General features: G+C 41.8%; 1 protein-coding gene across 16 annotated transcripts in view; it reads left to right on the forward strand.

The window, feature by feature from the left end:
- The window catches only part of obscnb (obscurin, cytoskeletal calmodulin and titin-interacting RhoGEF b), a 760,766-nt gene that overhangs the window by 163,014 nt on the left and 577,976 nt on the right, over positions 1 to 19,776 (forward strand). For all 16 annotated transcript variants that reach the window (XM_059639939.1, XM_059639947.1, XM_059639941.1 and 13 more), the window contains 3 exons: positions 1,625 to 1,729; positions 2,480 to 2,746; positions 9,308 to 9,577. In XM_059639939.1, coding sequence (XP_059495922.1) covers positions 1,625 to 1,729; positions 2,480 to 2,746; positions 9,308 to 9,577 — 642 coding nt within the window. The remainder of the gene's footprint in view (positions 1 to 1,624; positions 1,730 to 2,479; positions 2,747 to 9,307; positions 9,578 to 19,776) is intronic.

Here is a 19,776-nt window from a genome sequence, read left to right on the forward strand (position 1 = left end):
ACCAATCAGAGTCCTGTTGCCAACCATTTAAGACCCTCTTAACAAAATAAATTTGTTATTTTTGCCATTCTGTCATGATGTATGCAAGGTGAAAAGCTTCAATAGTTTTTGCCCAGTTGTTTCACCCGGATTTAATTTATCTGCTGTGCATCAACCTTTTATGCTGTCCTATGCATCCTTTAATTGAAAAATTCATTTGCTTGCTCAATGTCTGGATACAGCTCTTGCCCTTTGTTGACGTGACATAAACTATCACTTGCTGCAATATGCTTTAGTTGGGTTCAATCAAAAATAAGAGATTATCTCAGTGCAAGTGTGTTCTTACATAGAAACATAGAAAATGGCTGATCGTTGAGTTCAAACCCTATTTCTGCCTTCCCCCCATATCCCTTGGTTCCTTTAGCCACAAGAAGATTAGGTAAGAAAGTTGGTATATAAAATCAGTCACTTGTTCTTTATCGTCCATTTTATACTCTAAATGAAGTCAAATGTTAGTGGCCTCCTCTACTTGGGGGAAACCAAGTGGAGGCGTGGGGACTGCTTTGCAGAACACCTATGCTCGGTTCGTAATAAACAACTGCATCTCCCAGTCGCGAATGATTTCAACCCTCCCCCCAATTCCTTAGACGACATTTCCATCCTGAGCCTCCTGCAGTGCCACAACGTTGCCACCTGAAGGTTGCAGGAACAGCAACTCATATTCCGCTTGGGAACCCTGCAGCACAATGGTATCAATGTGGATTTCACAAGCTTCAAAATCTCCCCTCCCCGTACTGCATCCCAAAACCAGCCCAGCTCGTCCCCGCCTCCCTAAACTGTTCTTCCTCTCACCTATTCCCTCTTCCCACCTCAAGCCGCACCCCCATTTCATACCTACTAATCTCATCCCACCACCTTGACCTGTCTGTCCTCCCCAGACTGACCTATCCCCTCCCTACCTCCCCACCTACACTCACCTCTGCTGGCACCATCCCCGCCTCTTTAACTTGTCTGTCTCCTCTCCACCTATCTTCTCCTCTGTCCATCTTCGATCCGCCTCCCCCTCTCTCCCTATTTATTTTAGAACCCTCTTCCCCCTCTGTCTTTTCTGATGAAGAGTCTAGGCCCGAAACGTCAGCTTTTGTGCTCCTAAGATGCTGCTTGGCCTGCTGTGTTCATCCAACTCCACACTTTGTTATCTTAAATGTTAGTCGGCTCTGTTTAAATGTAAACAGCATAATTATTTACCAAATACTGTTACAGGACAAAGTAGTTTCAAAAACATTAACCACTGTAACTGTGCCTTTCTTGAAACCACATAATGTTTTGTCCTCAGCCACTTTCTGTTTAGTGAATTCCACAGGTTCACTACTCTCTGGATGAGGAAATTTCTCCGCCTCTCAGTCCTAAAAGCTTTACCCTTTTTCCTGAAACTGGTTCTGGACTCTGCCGACCATTGCAGACATCCTCCTCGCATCTAACTTGTTTAATCCTGATAGAATTTTATAGGTTTCTTGCTTGGAACGTTGGACAAATAATAGTACATAAAGTTCAAGCATAGGAAAGGAACGTGTTAGAAAATCTGTTTCAAAAGTATGCACTATATTTCATAACAAAATATCATAACAAAATGTTTTACACACAGGAAGGGCCCATATTCTGCTGTTTAAATCTGTAAAAACTGTAGATGCTGCTGAGATCAAGTTTGTTGCTGAAAGTGCGACTTCCATAGCTTTTCTAAAGGTTAAAGGTAAGAATATTATGAGTCACTTTCTAGAATTGGAGAATATGCTGACAAATATTTTGTTGCTCCCCTAGTGTTACTTGCAAGCATGGAGTTATGACTAAGAGAGTTGGATTGTGAAATTGCCGCAGTACAAATAGCAAAGATATTTTAAGTAAAAGCTAGTTTTTTAGAGAATTGTTTAAATTGTTTAACTGTGAAACTGTTAATGTATGGCCTTGGTTGTATTTTTATGTATATGGATAAAGTTGAAGAGGTATGATTAATAATTGAAAACAAAGTTAATCTTCCCTGGTTCTATGATTTTTATCTATAATTTGGGACAATATACAGTCAAAGTGAAGAAGAACAAATTTGCCTTCTGAACAGCATAAAATGAGCAAAAGCAAGTCAATGAAAAAGAAGAGTATGTAAGAAAGTTGGTATATAAAATAAGATACTTGATAAGTTCTTTATCATCCATTTTATACTCTAAAAAAAGTCAAATGTTAGTGGACTCTGTTTAAATGTAAACAGCATGATAAACATAATTATTTATCAAATACAGTTACAGGACAAAGCATTTTCAAAAATATTAACCACTGTAACTGTGTAATGGAAATGATGAATAAATATTTTATCCAATTGTGCTTCTCTATCAGAGCAACTGAAATTTGATACTACAATTAGCAATATCCAGTAGTGACTATAAATAGTCATCCCTAGTTTGTTTTTATTTTATACAGATGCAAACAGTTATTCTTGTATTTGTTTCAGAATTGCCAGTTAAAATTGTGAAACCCTTAAAAGAGAAGATTGGCATTGAAAAACATCGTGTTATTTTTGAATGCAAGGTTTCCAGGCCAAATGCTGCTGTTAAGTGGTATCACAAAGGCAAAGGGATTCAACCTAGTAAAAGATATGAGATTGTGAGTGAAGATGTGTACAGAAAGCTCATAATTAATAACGTGGCTTTTGAAGATGAAGGCTGTTACATATGTGATGCCATTGATGACAAAACCACAGCAATGTTATATGTTGAAGGTAATAAAGTAAAACATTAATAATGTTAATTTTGTAATGTTTTGCCAACACTAAGAGTGAAGCTGAAGAAGTAGTTTTAAATAGTGCTGTTTGTAAGTTTTCTGTGTAGTTAGTAATTTACGAATATTGAAACAAATATTAATCTCATTAGTGAAAGTAAGTATTCTGTCCAAAGGTAAGTTAAATAGTACAGTGCCTTACAGTATCTGGATAGGCAACCATTCTTCATAAATTGCAGCTAACAATATTGATATCTAATATGGAATTCAGGTATTAAGTCCAGCTCAATTCTTTTCTCTTTAGATTGTCTCTTTAGATTCCTTTCATTTATACAGCATTTCACTTTTGAGAGTCAGCAGGCCGATAGACTCTGCTATTAGAAAACCTGAGATTAATTTAGAATTGGAATTAGCTTTATTGTCACATGTACTCACTGTGCACTAAAAGTTTATAAATTGCCACTTATGCCAGCATCTTTAGTACAGGTTCTTAGTAAAAAAATTTAGAATAATAACGAAATGTAAAGTCCAGAAATAATTTAGAAAAATAGAGAAATAAAAGTTCAGAATAATGGTCCTTTCAACCCAGACCATGCTTGGTTTCACCATGAGGCTGGGAGGCAAGTCCACACAGGCCGGGAATCTGAATCCGCACTGAGGCCAGGAGCTTGAATACATGCTGACACTGGGAGTTTGCTTCCACACTGGGGCCGGGAGTCCACGCTGGCTTTCATCCCGGACATTGCCAGTGCCGCCTATGGATGGGAGGTACAAAGATAAAGGAAAACAAAAAAACAAAAGGGGAGAGAAATGAAGAAATGAAACACACTGAGCGGCTGAGCTCTGGCTCAGGGGTCCTACTCAGCTGCCCTAATTTATCTTACATTTTTTACAAATCCTGTGACGTAACCACACAATCCCTACATCGAAGGTGATCTAAAACACTAGAGAACAACTTGATAGAGACAGTATATTAAGAATATCCCACAGTAGGTGGTGACAATGAGGGAAATTACTGGGCATGGAGGTAGTTGAATAGACCTTCTCTAGAGGAAGGGTGTCTTTTTTGGGGAAAGGGGCCTCATGGGAAGGAGGATACAAACAAAGGATTTCCTCCGCTAGATGTTTGATGTGCCTACTTATTATCTCTCTTTTGAAATAACTCCATAGAGGCCGGTATCCCATCAGCAAGTCACCCTTTATTTACGCATGAGAAGTTAGCTGACTGAAGAGTTTGTACGTGAATACCAGAATCGTTGACACTCCTCTTTTTATGTGTCAGCCTGGGCTGTCTGATTGGACTAGATTAACATGCCCAGTCAGGGAACACATATTCTGTGAAGCCTAGCTGGCTGACCTTATTACAATATATTTAACTTTAATTTCTTCCATTCCCTTTGCTGAGTTGTGAGTTCAAATCTCATGTTACATTTCTGCTGTAGTCAGCAGGCTTCCCTGGATGAAGCACCAAGTTGTGCCGAACGGGGTTGAAAGGAGCTTAGAGATGGAGCACATGGTGGAGGAGTTGAGATTGCTTGATCCTTGAGAGAGACCATAGCTGTTCATTTGAAACTCAGACATTGGCAGAAGAAATTGCACGCCCTTAGAACAAACTGGACAAAGGTTCCCCATACGCATACTCTCAATAATATGGAGGAAGGATGCAATACTCCTGGTTCAGAATTCTCCTTGCCAGTGTGTAGGAAGCTGATCAGGTTCAGCGAAAGACCAGAAACTCCTTATTGTCCGGTGCTTGAAGACAACTGAAACTACGCAGCTGGTAATGGCATTGAGAACCCTCAGTGCATTTGAGCAAGTAATGTTTTTGATGGAACTTAAAGGTGGGAAAGCCTGTCAGGAAATATTGGAAGAGGTGCAGTGTCCAAAGCAATTTGAAATGGATTTTTGAGATCTGTCAAGGTTTTTTTGGGGACAGCAGTAGCCTTACATAGCTATGGCAGAGGCTTTGAGTGAAAGCAAGCTGAAGGGAAGGACCCCATTTCAGTATTCCTGGAGCTGGGAAGTTGTTTTAACCACATCATCCTCCTTGAGCTGAATGAATTTGAAGACGTTTAATGGTGATAATCGTTTATCTTTGATACAGAGGACCATTTCGCTCAGACCATGGGGAAGGATTAGACCCATCTAGGAGGTGACTGCCAGCGTGAACCAAATGTAAACCTCAGACTGAAGAGGCATTCTGAACAGTCCTAGCTTGAATCGTCAACTTCCCTGCTCCTCTGTTGCCTGGCCTGCTGTGTTCCTCTAGCTCCACACTGTGTTATCTCTGGCTCCAGCATAGGCAGTTCTTACTATCTCAGATTATAAGCAAAGGCCTCCCACCTAACATGCATTGTCTGACCCATAATATCACCTCTTCTTTATAACATTTGCAGTTCTTGCTATCTCTCATAAGGGTACTTACTGTGTACCTCTAACTGTGGAAACATTACAAGTTCTCAGAAGTGCAAAGTATTGCTGCAAAGTCTCAGGAACACATTGCTTAACAAGGCATGAAAAAGACAGCATGCCAAGCATCGCCTGGGGTCATTATGAATGCACAAGAATGCCTTTTCGATGCTGTAATGCCCTTGTCATCTTCATGCATGTGATGATAAAAGTTTTGCAACTTTAATAACCAAGCCCCCCTTTTGCATCTCGAAAATATTCTCATCTTAAGCTTTACACTCAAAGAAACCCGTGAAAGCCTAGACACCATTTCAGCCTGCTGGATGCAATTTAGCATGAAATTCAAACCAGGGAAGAGTAAATTTTTGTAGACAAAGATATGATTCCATGGCACGTTATTACCTAGGAAGGCATTACACCTGATGGTGAAAAAATCTGCACAGTAACGGAATAGTCTAAAGATAGAGAGGGAACTGAGTGGGTTCCTGTCCTTGGCTACCTAGATTTCCATCTCTCCTTCATACTAGAAAACAATGGCAGTTTCCTTGGCCTAAGGATGTTGCTGAACATTGCAGGAACAGCACCTAATATTCCGCTTGGGAACCCTGCAGCCCAATGGTATCAATGTGGACTTCACAAGCTTCAAAATCTCCCCTCCTTCAACTGCATCCCAAAACCAGCCTAGCTTGTCCCCGTCTCCCTAACCTGTCCTTCCTCCCACCTATCCCCACCTCCCACCTCAAGCTCCACCCATCTCCAACCTAGTAGCCTCGTCCCACCCCCTTGACCTGTCCGTCCTCCCTGGACTGACCTATGCCCTTCCTACCTCTCCACCTACGCTCATCTTTACTGGCTCCATCCCTGCCTCTTTGACCTGTCTGTTTCCTCTCCACCTATCTCCTCTATCCAACTTCTATTTGCCTCCCCCTCTCTCCCTATTCATTTCAGATCCCCCTTGCCCTCCCCCATTTCTGAAGAAGGGTCTAGGCTCTGAGTTATAACCCCGCTGCGAAGCCTTTTCTAGGGATGCCCCCGAAGAAGTTATCGTCCTCCCTCAGGAAAGACCTCAGTGGATCTCTCTCCCACTGCAACCCTCTGGTAATCTCTTCAGCCCTGAAACTCTTCACCCATCTATCACCATCCCACCTAACATCCCCAGCCCCACCATTCCTCTGTATTTATTTCTGAGGTCTCTTCCCTCTCCCCCATTTCTGAAGAAGGGTCCCGACCCGAAACGTTAGCTTTCCTGCTCCTCTGATGCTGCCTAGCCTTCTGTGTTCCTGCAGCTCTGCACTGTGTTATCTCTTTTCTCCAGACAGAGTTGTATGACTGCCACAGCTGCCCAAACTATTGTCCTCCTCATCATTGTCACCTGCTACTGAAGATTCCAGTACACATCTCCTTGCCGTTCTGGCAACTACATGTAGCACATTGTTTGCTAAGTAGTTGTGTGATTGACAGATTCAGTTGCGCCATGATAGCTATGCTTAGCCCACACTAGTCGCAGCATTCACTTCCTGCATCACTGATCTGGGCAAATGGGGGGTGTTGGAGTGATATCCAGCATTTACCAATGCTGGTACCTTCCAAGGGATCCAGGCTGTGAGGTGGATCGCCAACATTGGGTTCTATCTTAGCCAGGTCTCTAGGAGTCATTTTATCGGCGGCACATGGTGATTTGGTTTCTGTCTCCTGGCATGTCACCCCTGTGTCGATTACATGGTAGGAGTAAACCTCTCTTCCCCAACTCACCCACTGCATGCATCCCCCAGATTCATAATGCACCAATCACTCAGGATTCCTTATCACTATATGACTTCACTTCACTTGAGCCATCATGTACCGACTCCTCAGATTTTGCAATAGTGTTGAGAAAATGACTTTTCTCCACATCATCCACCAGACCTTCAGCTTCAAATAAATTGCCCTTTATAAACTAATTGTTGGATCTGCTCCTTCAGCATGAGCTTCACGAACAATGGTGCATCCTTCTGTGTCCAGTTGTTTGTTGATCCTGTGGACTAGGATCTTATTCCAAATCCAGATATTGATGTTATAGGAAATATGTATCCATTGCCCTCGTCCTTCTAGGTAGTATAAGTACTATGTTTGGAATGTGCCTTTGGAGAAGCCATGGAGAGTTATTTGGCAGATGATAGAAAGGCATTGATTGTGACATGGACCAGGAGATTGCTCACGGACTTTATGAAACCAAGGCATTGATAAGCCGAGGCATAGAGGCATGTGAAAATTTTATTGCAAAGCAGTTCCAGGCCAATTGAGGTAATAAAACATGTTTGCTTTTCCATTATAGTATTTGGTAACCAGCTGGCTGGGAGCCCACTGCTTACTCTTTGGGAGAGAATTTTGGGGTAAAACTTGAGGAGAAGAAATGTGCACTATTGTTTTGAATAAGGAATAGTTTTCTATTTTTAATCTGCTAATCCTATGATTAGTTACATAGTAGTATGGAGAATAGGAGCAGAAGTAGGCCATTAAACACTACAAGCCTGCCCTGCCCTTCAGTGTGATCATGGCTCATCTTCTATCTCAATGACCTGTTCCTGCTTTCTCCCCATTCCCTTTGATCTCTTTAGCCCAAGAGGTATACCTAACTCCACTTGAAAACATTCAGTGTTATGTCCTTAACCACTTCTCGTGGCAGACATTTCCACAGGCTCACTACTCTTCTTTTCTCAATCCTAAGTAGCCTAGGCTGTATCCTTAAACTGTGACTCTTGGTTCTGGATAAGTTGAGTTCATGGAAAATACCTGCATTCTTAACCACTGGCTGAGACTTGGGTTTTTTGTAGGCTTAATGTTCTTAATTAAATACACATTTCTGTACCAGAGGACTGAAGCTCCAACTTCCATAATAAAAACAAACTGGGGGTTGCAGTAGTTACTACGTTCTCATTAAACAAATAAAAGCAAAATTGTTTCTGTACTGTTAAGCATCAAATTACATGGACAAACCTAACCTTTGTAATAATTGTGCATGAGTGTACACACTACAGTATGTATGAATGAAACCACAGACACCTGGAGAGAAGCATTTTTATGGACCTTGTCTGTAGGAAAGAGGATGCAATTGAGTAATCTAGAGCATTGTTCCCAGTTCCCTAGCATTCTGCCTGATGTTACTTGTAGCCGTTTCCTTTTTCTACCGTCTGAGATAGCGTTCCAAAGTCTCAGACATCTCTGTCATGAAAGGGCAACCTAAAACTGTGAATCAGTGCCCCTTATTCTGGATTGCCCCAGAAAAGGTCATACCATTTCCACCTGCCAAGACATTAAGGATCCTAAATACTTAAGTTATCCCTCACTGTACTACTCTACTAAGCTTCTTCTAGTGTGAATCATGTCTAGGGTTGGTTGTATTGCAGGTAAGCGACACAGGCTTCAGTGATGCTGCAGGCTTGCAGGAGTTAAATGTTGTCTGTGTGGTCTTCAAAAATGGCGACTGCCTCTTTTGATTATGGAATGTCCCATGTGCGAGAACTTCCTGAGGCTTACCCGTAATATTTTCGGTTCAATTTACAAAACAGCTCATATGCTTTAGCAGTGAACGAAAACCTGTACCAGTCCCGAGCAGAGTCAGAAGTCACGCAACACCAGGTTATAATCCATCAGGTTTATTTGAAATCACAAGTTTTTGGAGCTTTGGCAAAGGAGCAGTGCTTCGAAAGCTTGTGATTTCAAATAAACCTGTTGGGCTATAACCTGGTACCCTGTGACTTTTGACTTCATCCACTCCAGTCTAACACCAGCACCTTCACCAGTCCTGAGCAAAAATGATGACCTCTAACACGACCAACACCATATCCCGACTCCACAATGGAAGATTTTGCCTGTTTAGTTCTCTGTTAAGATTTTTGAGATTGCATTATGCCTTTAACAAAATAAAAACGTGTAATAAATTCTGAATTCTTGGTTGTCATTGCTTTTATTTATTTCTTTCTTTAACATTATACCTTCTGATTTCTTATGTGACTTCAATAGGTTTTTATTCAATTCAACAAATATTGGTATTTATTTATCCCATTATTCTGACCAAATTTGGTCCCCTTGTGACAAGTTGAAGAATATGTTGCATACAGTTTAACATGCAAAAGGAATTATCTAACTTCTATCAATTTCTTTAAATGTACAGAGCAATCAATTGCCATTGTTAAGCAGCTATGTGATGTGGAAGTCACAGAGCCAAACGATGCAAGTTTTCAGTGTGAGCTTTCAATTGCTGATGTAAAGCCTCCAAAATGGATACTAAATGGTGAACTTCTTCATGCTTCTGAAGATGTGGAGATTGAGCATTCTGGCACTAGCCATCGTCTGACTCTGAAAAGAACAAGTTGTAAGATGACTGGCTTGCTGCAGTTCATTGCAGGGAAATCAAAATCTGAGGCGAGGCTGACAATTAAAGGTATTCAGACTCTTTGTTTCCCTATTCTCCCAAATTTTTAATTTTCATTTTTGACCATAATTCATGTTGACAGCTATCTGCAACATTTAGTACTGTTATTTTACCATATGAGAGGTTGATAGAAGACTTTAGGAATTAGGTTAAGGATCGTTTATTTTATGCACATGAAGGCAGAGCAGCTGTGTCTTCATGAAGTGTAAAACTCAACTCTGCTGTGTTACAAACACTTCCAAGCTTTATAAAAATCATTACAATATACTTATTGCACTTCTGTATCCAGATGCCTTCCATTATCTGCTGTTTCACCACCATCTTCATAGGCATTGTCTGTATTTCACCCAAGGCCAACTCCAACTCATTCATAGTGTAGCTCCTGTACTACTAGCCTGTCTTCGTACATCTGGAGTTCCAATTTGTTTTTACAATATGATTTAAAATTTAACCCTTAACTGCCTGAGACTGATTCAAACCTTTTACCTTTTCCTGTTTTTGGTTATTGGTCGAGGTCAAATAGTACCATACAGAAGTAGGAACATAAGTTAATGATGTCACCAGGTGCAGAAATTGAGGCACTTGGGGAATCTAATTATACATTAGCTATATATTAGCTTCCAGAAGTTGGGGTAAAAGTTGAAAATGAGGTTTGCAGTTGGTTAAAGAAGGATGGTTGTTTCCGGCAATAAGCATTAAGAACATATCTTTAACGCGTTGGCATGCCATTATACTGATTAAACCACAGGTCACTATGGTACGATGATTTCTCACCACAGCTTGTCATGATGTAAGATCTACCTTATAGATTTTCTGCCACCATTCTTTTTCCTTATAAGGATAGTCGTGGGCCATCTTGTTGCAATGAGGTAGAGGAAAACCACCTGATAGTCTTGTGACACCACGAGAAGAGGCTGTTGTTTTAAACAAGATGTAGTTTATTGCTGTGGTAACTGGGTAGAAGTTACATTGGTATGATAGAAATTGTTACTGAGAATACAAAGGAAAACTCGAGGTTAGGTCTGACTCCTTCAGATTGAAATTGTTCCCCTGCTCAAGATCATGTAATATCATCACTGCAGTGCTTAACATGCTCCTCAGCATTGACTCTTTAAGACCTTTATGCCCTCCCTGGCTTCATTCCCATTAATATTATATATTTATGCACATAATCACATCTGCCACTATCCCTTCTCCCCAGGTCTCTTACTTCACAAATTCCAACAGTCTGGAGGTACTGCTATTTTCCATTCACTTCAGACTTGGAAATTTTGTAGGTCTCTGTGTTGAAGACTATTGACTTTGATTATGTTCCTGACAGTGTGGCAGTTTCAGATCCTTTAGAACTGGAAAACCTTTTATCTTTTGGACTTCCTTCTCTGAGGATATCTTTCCTGCTGAAACAGACTATTGTTCAATTATAATATCTGGAGGACCGTTAAACTTGTTAACTTGCTTTGCGAAAAACTGCAATACTGTTGAAACAAGTACTTTATTCTTTTCAGTATCCTGGATCTCCAAACCAGACAGTTTATTCTTGACTGTGCCCTGAATCTATGAACATTGGTCACTACACCTCATCAGTGGTTTCCATGGAGCTAAATTATTATGATCCCACTTCTGGACTGGTGGGCATGTGGAATGTGCTGCTGGGAGTGGTAGTGGAGTTAGATACTTTTAGAGACTTTTAAGCAACTCTTGGATAGGCATATGGAGGATTCTAAAATGTAGAGTATGCAGAGTAGTTTGATCTTAGTTGGATAATAGCTTGGCACAACATCATGGGCTGAAGGGTCTTTACTGTGCTGTACTGTTCTATGTTCAACTTTGTGGTAATGCTTTTCTCTTTACACTGCATTGCCCTTAGATACTGGCCAGGTATAAAGCTTAGGGTTGTGGAAGCAAATTTTTATCTAATCTATACAGGTTGGGACAGTACATTTGACCGCATGCCATCTGACCCTGCATCCTCCAACTCCCTTATTCTTTGTCACCACTCCTGTGTCCTTCCGGTGATGTGAACCAAGTAGACTTGTTATGCATTCTGTATCTGCTGGGTGATAGCCAAAACTTAGAACTTGGCCTTAAACCATGGGTGTATCTACATATTCGATTTACGCCAAGTGGGGCTGTCTGTTTGTTCGATATCATCAGCCAGTGCTTTAGATTGTTGCTGTGGGGTGTCATACGTTCTGTGCTGTTTTGACCTTTGAGGAGTCTGCAATAATGGAATTACTTTGGAGAACTGGTTCAAATACTGTTTCAGAGATAGTAGGAACTGCAGATGCTGGAGAATCTGAGATAACAAGGTGTAGAGCTGGATGAACACAGCAGTCCAAGCAGCATCAGAGGAGCAGGAAAACTGACGTTTCAGGGCTAGATTCTTCTTCAGAAAATGTTCTACGCCTGAAACATCAGCCTTCCTGCTTCTCTGATGCTGCTTGGCCTGCTGTGTTCATCCAGCTCTACACTTGTTTTCTCAGATTCTCCAGCATCTGCAGTTCCTGTTATCTCTGGTTCAGTGTATCAGGTTTTCCAAAATATCTCTCTGGTAAATTTTCTTCAGTTTTACCTTTCCCACTATAGTTGGTACCTGTCGGTATGAGCAAACTGCATGGTTGGTTATAGAACAAGAACAGCTATTCCCATAATGATACTTCTTTTGTACCATAGTGATAGAATATCTCTCTGTGCCCAGATATGCAACATGATTTGGTTCCATTTCTGCCCATGTTGCTTTCATTTGGAGATACCGGTATTGGACTGTGTGAACAAGGCCAGAAATCACACAACACCAAGGTATACTCCAACAGGTTTATCTGAAAACACATGCCTTCGGAGCCGCACTCCTCCTTCAGGTGTTAGTGAGAGAGGTATTATCAGACACAGTATTTATAAGTAAAAGATCAAAGGATCACACCACTGGTCAGGATGTATTAAACAAACCTGAGATGCTGTTAAATCTTTAATGAGTTAGAAGGTTTTAATTGATTGATATGTATATGTGCGCCGAATTCCTTTCAATTCCCTGTGCTGAGAGAACCAAAGGTTTTATCAGTGCAAAGAAAAGGTGACATGTTAGGTCAGACAATGTGTGTTAGGTGTGAGGCCTTGCTTATAAACTGTTTGTGTTTTGGTTTGGAGTCAAATTGGTTTTATTTCTAAAGTAGGAATTTAGAAAATGCCACATTGATTGACTACCTATAAATTGTGTGCTTTTTGAACAAAATGGAAGGTTTCTGCAAATACAAATTCACCCCATAGATTCGTGTGTGTGTGTGTCGGGTTGAGACTGATTTCATGGATACCAAACGTGGCTGTCAGCCTCTGCTTGGTGACTCTGTTTTGTTGTGTATCCTGAAGCCTGCCTTGGAGGATATCTGCCCTACGATCTGAGGCCCAATGTCCTTGACTGCTGAAGTCTTCTCCCATTGGGAGGGAACATCCCTATCTGGCAATTGTTGCACAGTGTCCATTCATCCATTGTCATAGCGTCTACATGGTTTCGTCAATGTACCATGCCTCGGGGCATCCTTACCTGCAGCGTATGAAATAGACAATGTTGGCCGAGTCACATGAGTATCTGCCATGCAATTGGTGGGGGTTGTTTCCACATATGATGGTTGTATCCATGTCGAAGATCTGATATGTCTTGCAAAAGACAGGCGTGGGATACGTCCGATAGTTGTCCAGTACATCCTGGGAGCAGAGAAATTATGCCATATTCATTGCAGCCTTTAACACATTATCGATGACAATGAGCGCCTTACCAAGATCGGCCCCATCCCTCCTATTCGCACCTTCAAACATCCGCCAAAGCCTAAACAGACCAACACACATGTGAATCTTTGGGGTGAATTTATATTTGCAGATACGTTCTATTTTGTTCAAAAAGTGCACAATTTATAGATAGTCAGTCATTGTGGAATTTTGTAAATTCCTTGGCTTAGTATGAAGGCTTTTGTGAAATCTATTTGTAACCATTCCCACGGCCCCTTTAGTCAGCGTGATATGACAAGGATACCTTCACTGGTCTTCTTGGGTTATGTTGGTCTCTTACTTTTTCTTGCCACCAACAGCATTCCCGTATCCTCCCTAACACCTCCCATGATGTGCACTTCGGTGGTTTATTTTCATGAGATTATCTGAGTGCTGCATGATGCTACCACCCTTTCCTCCCTTTTCTGGGTGCCACTGGCAACTTTTACCACTCGTTCTTCCGATTGCTTATTCTTCCCCTCAGTATCCTATTAAATATACTATGTTTATCACCTCCAAACCAGCTGCCATTGATACTCATGGCCTATTGTGACTGCCTTATTAGTTGAATCATCCATTGTTTGGTTCCTAATTGGATGAGACCTGTGCCCTTTTGATGTGCTTTAACCTTTATTGCCTCTAGTGGTAATGTGACCACTTTCTCTAATTTCCTAATGACTGCCTGATGTTGTACATGCCTTCCTCCTGAGATGATGTATCCCCTTCAGTTCCATGTTATCATAGAATAATGTGCCATCCCAAAGGTTTTTGCCTACTATCTATGTAATATTAGCTTGCTGAGTGCCATATCACATTGTGTGACAATACGTACCTAATGTTTCAATTTATTTTCAAATTCTTTTTTTTATGTCTATCACACCTGAATTTGTGATAGGTCACTGTTTTTGTTTGGTATTGACAATCTGCACATTACTTTGCTCAATAATTTTGACATAAGTTGTTGCTAATTCTTAATTACTTGCATTTAGACATACATGCTCTAACTAGCAAATCAAACTATCTTACAAGATCTTAGTTTTCTTTTTCTTGAACTGTACTCACATGTGGATATTTCTTAATATTCCTATTACAGTTTTCAAAATTTTAATTGTTCCAATCCAGACCTTGTCCTGCATAGTTTCATCTGCAGTTTCCTTCACTATAATGCACATAGTTCCCAACTTGATATATTTAATCGAGTTATACTGTAATCGATTTTCCCAAATTCTCAAAACAAAACACATTTACTGTTTCAGTCTTCTCCTAATTGAGGTATTGTATTATTATCATTCTATCTCAATGAGGCTTCAGGAACTTTCAAAATAAAATATTCTTACAATATTCCTAGAAATAGAAATCAGACAATTCTCTTTGATCCTAGGCATACAATCCATGAAAATGTTCATCTTTACATTTACATTTTTAGATATTTCTTGATTCCAGATTGAATAAACTAATAGGTTCGCGATAAGCCAAACTTTTTATTGCATTTTTAAATATTGCTGCTTCCATTGAAGCTACATGTGTGGCACTTCAAACCATTCCTTATTTTTCTTGGAAATCTTATCAGATGTTTTCTAAGAATCATGGCTGCCTTCCAGGAATGGAAAACAAAGGAAAGTGATTTAATTTAAACATTAGCCGGCACTGACCAATTTTATTTTAACATCGCCTTCGACTTTTCTCACCAAACTATAGTCATTTTAACTTCACCAAGCTGTGGAGCCTTCATTTCCCAACCAAATGACTTCAGCTGACATGTCTGACTCTTTCATCCTGCATGGTTCTGTCTCCCCACCTAGTGACTCTTCACCCAAGGTCTTGTTCAGATTCTTTGATCCTTGGCCACACCTATTCACTACGACTTTCTGATCTATCTACGGGTGGTAAAGCGAAATGTGTTCGCTCAATTGCAGTGCCAGTGCTGATGATGTGGGATACCTATCCTGCAACTATGCCAATTCTGTTATCATGCAATTTCAAAAGTTAATAGAGGACTTCAGGAATCAGGTTAAAGATTTCATGCGCTGGGAGGGAGAGCCAGCTTTACTACTGTGACAAGAAAAATAGAAAGCTTATGATAGTCAAAAAAACTCAACACTGCAGATAGCTTAGAGGAGGATGGAAAGTACGGGGACAAGTGAAAAACAAAGGAAATCAAACAGAAGGAATGAAAAATATTAGCAAGCAATATAAGGAAACACCCAAAGTATCTAAAGAGCAAAAGGCTAGTTAAGGAAAAGGTAGGACCTATCAAAGATGAAGAAGGGAAATTGGGTGAAGATGCAGGGGAAAGGGGAAGAATTTTAAATTAATTCTTTTATGTCTGCGTTCACAAAGCAAAGGGATGTTGTAGACGTAGTAATTCAAGAGAAGCAGTGTGAAACATTGGACAAAATAATCATAACAATTGAAGAGGTGTTAGAGAAGTTGGAATCCTTGAAGTTGAATTGGATCCAAAGTTGGCTTAGTAACAGGAAACAAAAGGAAACAGTCAATGATGCCCTTGCTCAGTGTTGGGACTCCTGCTGTTTGGTTTAGTCATTAACAATTGGGAAATTCGCAAACGATACAAAAATTGGCCATGTAGTGGACAATGTAGAGGATAGCTGTAAGCTCCCAAATGAAATAGATGTGTTGGTAGAATGGACAGGAAAGTGGAAGATGGAGTTCAACTCTGACAGTGAGATGTATGACCATAAGTGAATTTGAGGAGGTCAAACAATAAAAGCGAATACACAGTGAATGGGAATATACTGAGAGGGGTATATGAAGGGAGAGATTTTGGCATTCAAATGCTCAGGTACCTAAAAGTAGCAAATAAGGTTGTAAAGAAGGCTGTCTTTCATTGGCAGAGATACAGAGTACAGAAATTGGGATATATTAATGAAACTGTGTAAGACTTTGATGAGCCACAACGGCAGTATTGTGTGTAGTTCTGATCAGCACATTTGAGGAAGGACGTAATTGCTGTGGAAAGAGTGCAGAGATGGTTTACTAGAATGTCGCCATGACTGGGGAATTGTACGAGGAAAGATTAGAGAGGTTGGAGTTGTTTTCCTTGGAACAGAGAAGGCCAAAGAATGACGTGATTCAGATATACAAAATTGTGAGGGGCGAAGATAGAGTAGACAGGAGGAGCCTGATTTCCTTGGAAGACAGTTCAAAAACTATGGGTCATAGATTCAAGTAAAGTGGCAGAAAGATTGGCAGAGATGTAAGGAAAAACATTTCGGGCCCCGAAACGTCAGCTTTCTTGCTCCTAAAATGCTGCTTGGCCTGCTGTGTTCATCCAGCTCCACACCTTGTTATCTTGGATTCTGCAGCATCTGCAGTTCCTACTATGTCTTTTACGCAGAGGATGGTGGGTCTGGAATTCACTGCCTGGCTTGGTGGTAGAAGCAGAGACCATAAACTCTTTTAAAAGGTACCTGGATCTGCATCTTAGATACTCTACTGTGAGACTGTGGGCTGTGTGTATGAAAATGGGATTAGAAAGGGCATCTGGGTGTCTTTGGGTTAGCATGGACAGGAGGGGCCAAATGGCTCCCTTTCTGGTTCTAAATGTAAAACTCACTCTGGTATGTTACACACACTTCCAAACTTTATGCAAATCATTACAACATATATTTTACAAATCTCACACTGGTAGACAAGGTGTCTTATGTTGTCTGCTGTTTCACCCTAATCTTCACAGACATTGTTCAAACCCTCCTGAAAAGCTCTAGCAAACCTTCTGCTCAGGGGCAGCAATATCCTGGGCAGGAGGTTTGCTAGAGCTCTTCGAGAGGATTTAAACTAGTATGGCAGGGGGATGGGAACGAGAGCTACGGATCAGAGAAAGGGGTAACTGGCGTTACAAATACAGCATGCAGAGAGTCTGTGAAAAAGGATAGACAATTGATAGGGCAAAGTTGTAGTCAGTGCGACGAGTTGAAGTATGTCTATTTTAACACAAGAAGGATGACGAACTGAAGAGCATGGATCAGTACTTGGAGCTACAATGTTGTGACCATTGTGCAGACTTGGATAACGCAGGGGCAGGAATAGTTGTTGGATGTTTCGGGGTTTAGATGTTACAAAAGAAATAGGGACAGAGGTAAAAGACGTTGGGGTGTGACATAGAACAGTTATAGAACATAGAACATTACAGCACAGGACAGGCCCTTCGGCCCTCGATGTTGTGCCGACCTGTCATACCGATCTCAAGCCCATCTAACCTACACTATTCCATGTACGTCCAGATGGTTATCCAATGACGACTTGAATGTACCTAAAGTTGTCGAATCTACTACCGTTGCAGGCAAAGCGTTCCATTCCCTTACAACTCTCTGAATAAAGAAACTACCTCCGACATCTGTCCTATATCTTTCACCCCTCAATTTAAAGCTATGCCCCCTTGTGCTCGCCGTCACCATCCTAGGAAAAAGGCTCTCCCTATCCACCCTATCTAACCCTCTGATTATCTTATATGTCTCAATTAAGTCACCTCTCAACCTTCTTCTCTCTAATGAAAACAGCCTCAAGTCCCTCAGCCTTTCCTCGTAAGACCTTCACTCCATACCAGGCAACATCCTAGTAAATCTCCTCTGCACCCCTTCCAAAGCTTCCACATCCTTCTTATAATGCGGTGACCAGAACTGTACACAATACTCCAAGTGCAGCCGCACCAGAATTTTGTACAGCTGCAGCATAACCTCTTGGTTCCAGAACTCGATCCCTGTATTAATAAAAGCTAAAACACTGTATGCCTTCTTAACAGCCCTGTCAACCTGGGTGGCAACTTTCAAGGATCTGTGTACATGGACACCGAGATCTCTCTGCTCATCTACACTGCGAAGAATCTTACTATTAGCCCTGTACTTTGCCTTCTGGTTACTCCTACCAAAGTGCATCACCTCACACTTGTCTGCATTAAACTCCATTTGCCACCTCTCAGCCCAGCTCTGCAGCTTATCTATGTCTCTCTGCAACCTACAGCATCCTTCGTCACTATCCACAACTCCACCGACCTTAGTGTCGTCTGCAAATTTACTAACCCATCCTTCTACGCCCTCATCCAGGTCATTTATAAAAATGACAAACAGCAGTGGACCCAACACCGACCCTTGCGGTACACCACTAGTAACTGGTCTCCAGGATGAACATTTCCCATCAACGACCACCCTCTGTCTTCTTTCAGCAAGCCAATTTCCAATCCAAACTGCTATATCTCCCACAATTCCATTTCTCCGCATTTTGTACAATGACCTATTGTGGGGAACCTTATCGAAAGCCATGCTGAAATCCATATACACCACATCAACTGGTTTACTCTCATCTACCTGTTTGGTCATTACTAATCAGGGATGGTATCACAGCTGCAGAAAGGGAGGTTATCGAGGAGGCTTTGTCGAGTGAGTCAGTATGTGTAGAACCAGAAACAGGACAGGAGAAGCAGCATCTTAGGAGCACAAAAGCTGACGTTTCGGGCCTAGACCCTTCATCAGAGAGGGGGATGTGGAGAGGGTTTTGAAATAAATAAGGAGAGAGGGGGTGGCGGACTGAAGATGGATAGAGGAGAAGATAGGTGGAGAGGAGAGTATAGGTGGGGAGGTAGGGAGGGGATAGGTCAGTCTGGGGAGGACGGACAGGTCAAGGAGGCGGGATGAGGTTAGTAGGTAGGAAATGGAGGTGCGGCTTGAGGTGGGAGGAAGGGATAGGTGAGAGGAAGAACAGGTTAGAGAGGTGGGGATGAGCTGAGCTGGTTTTGGGATGCAGTGGCGGGAGGTGACGAGCTGGACTGGTTTTGGGATGCACTGGGGGAAGGGGAGATTTTGAAGCCTGTGAAGTCCGCATTGATACTATTGGGCTGCAGGGTTTCTAAGCGGAATATGAGTTGCTGTCCCTGCAACCTTCGGGTGGCATCATTATGGCACTGCAGGATGCCCAGGATGGACGTGTCATCTAAGGAATGGGAGGGGGAGTTAAAATGGTTCGCGACTGGGAGGTGCAGTTGCTTATTGTGAACCGAGTGGAGGTGTTCTGCAAAGCGGTGCCCAAGCCTCTGCTTGGTTTCCCCAATGTAGAGGAAGCCACACCGGGTACAGTGGATGCAGGTGAACCTCTGCTTAATGTGGAAAGTCATCTTGGGGCCTGGGATAGGGGTGAGGGAGGAGGTGTGGGGGCAAGTGTAGCACTTACTGCGGTTGCAGGGGAAGGTGCCGGGAGTGGTGGGGTTGGACGGGAGCGTGGAGCGGACAAGGGAGTCCTGGAGAGAGTGGTCTCTCCGGAAGGCAGACAAGGGTGGGGTTGGAAAAATGTCTTGGGTGGTGGAGTCGGATTGTAGATGGCGGAAGTGTTGGAGGATGATGCATTGTATCCGGAGGTTGGTAGGGTGGTATGTGAGGACTATGGGGAATTCTCTTTGGGCGGTTATTGCGGGGGCGGAGTGTGAGGGATGTGTTGCG

This window comes from Stegostoma tigrinum, chromosome 2 (assembly GCF_030684315.1).
Source record: "Stegostoma tigrinum isolate sSteTig4 chromosome 2, sSteTig4.hap1, whole genome shotgun sequence".
In the NCBI taxonomy this organism is placed as follows: Eukaryota; Metazoa; Chordata; class Chondrichthyes; order Orectolobiformes; family Stegostomatidae; genus Stegostoma; species Stegostoma tigrinum.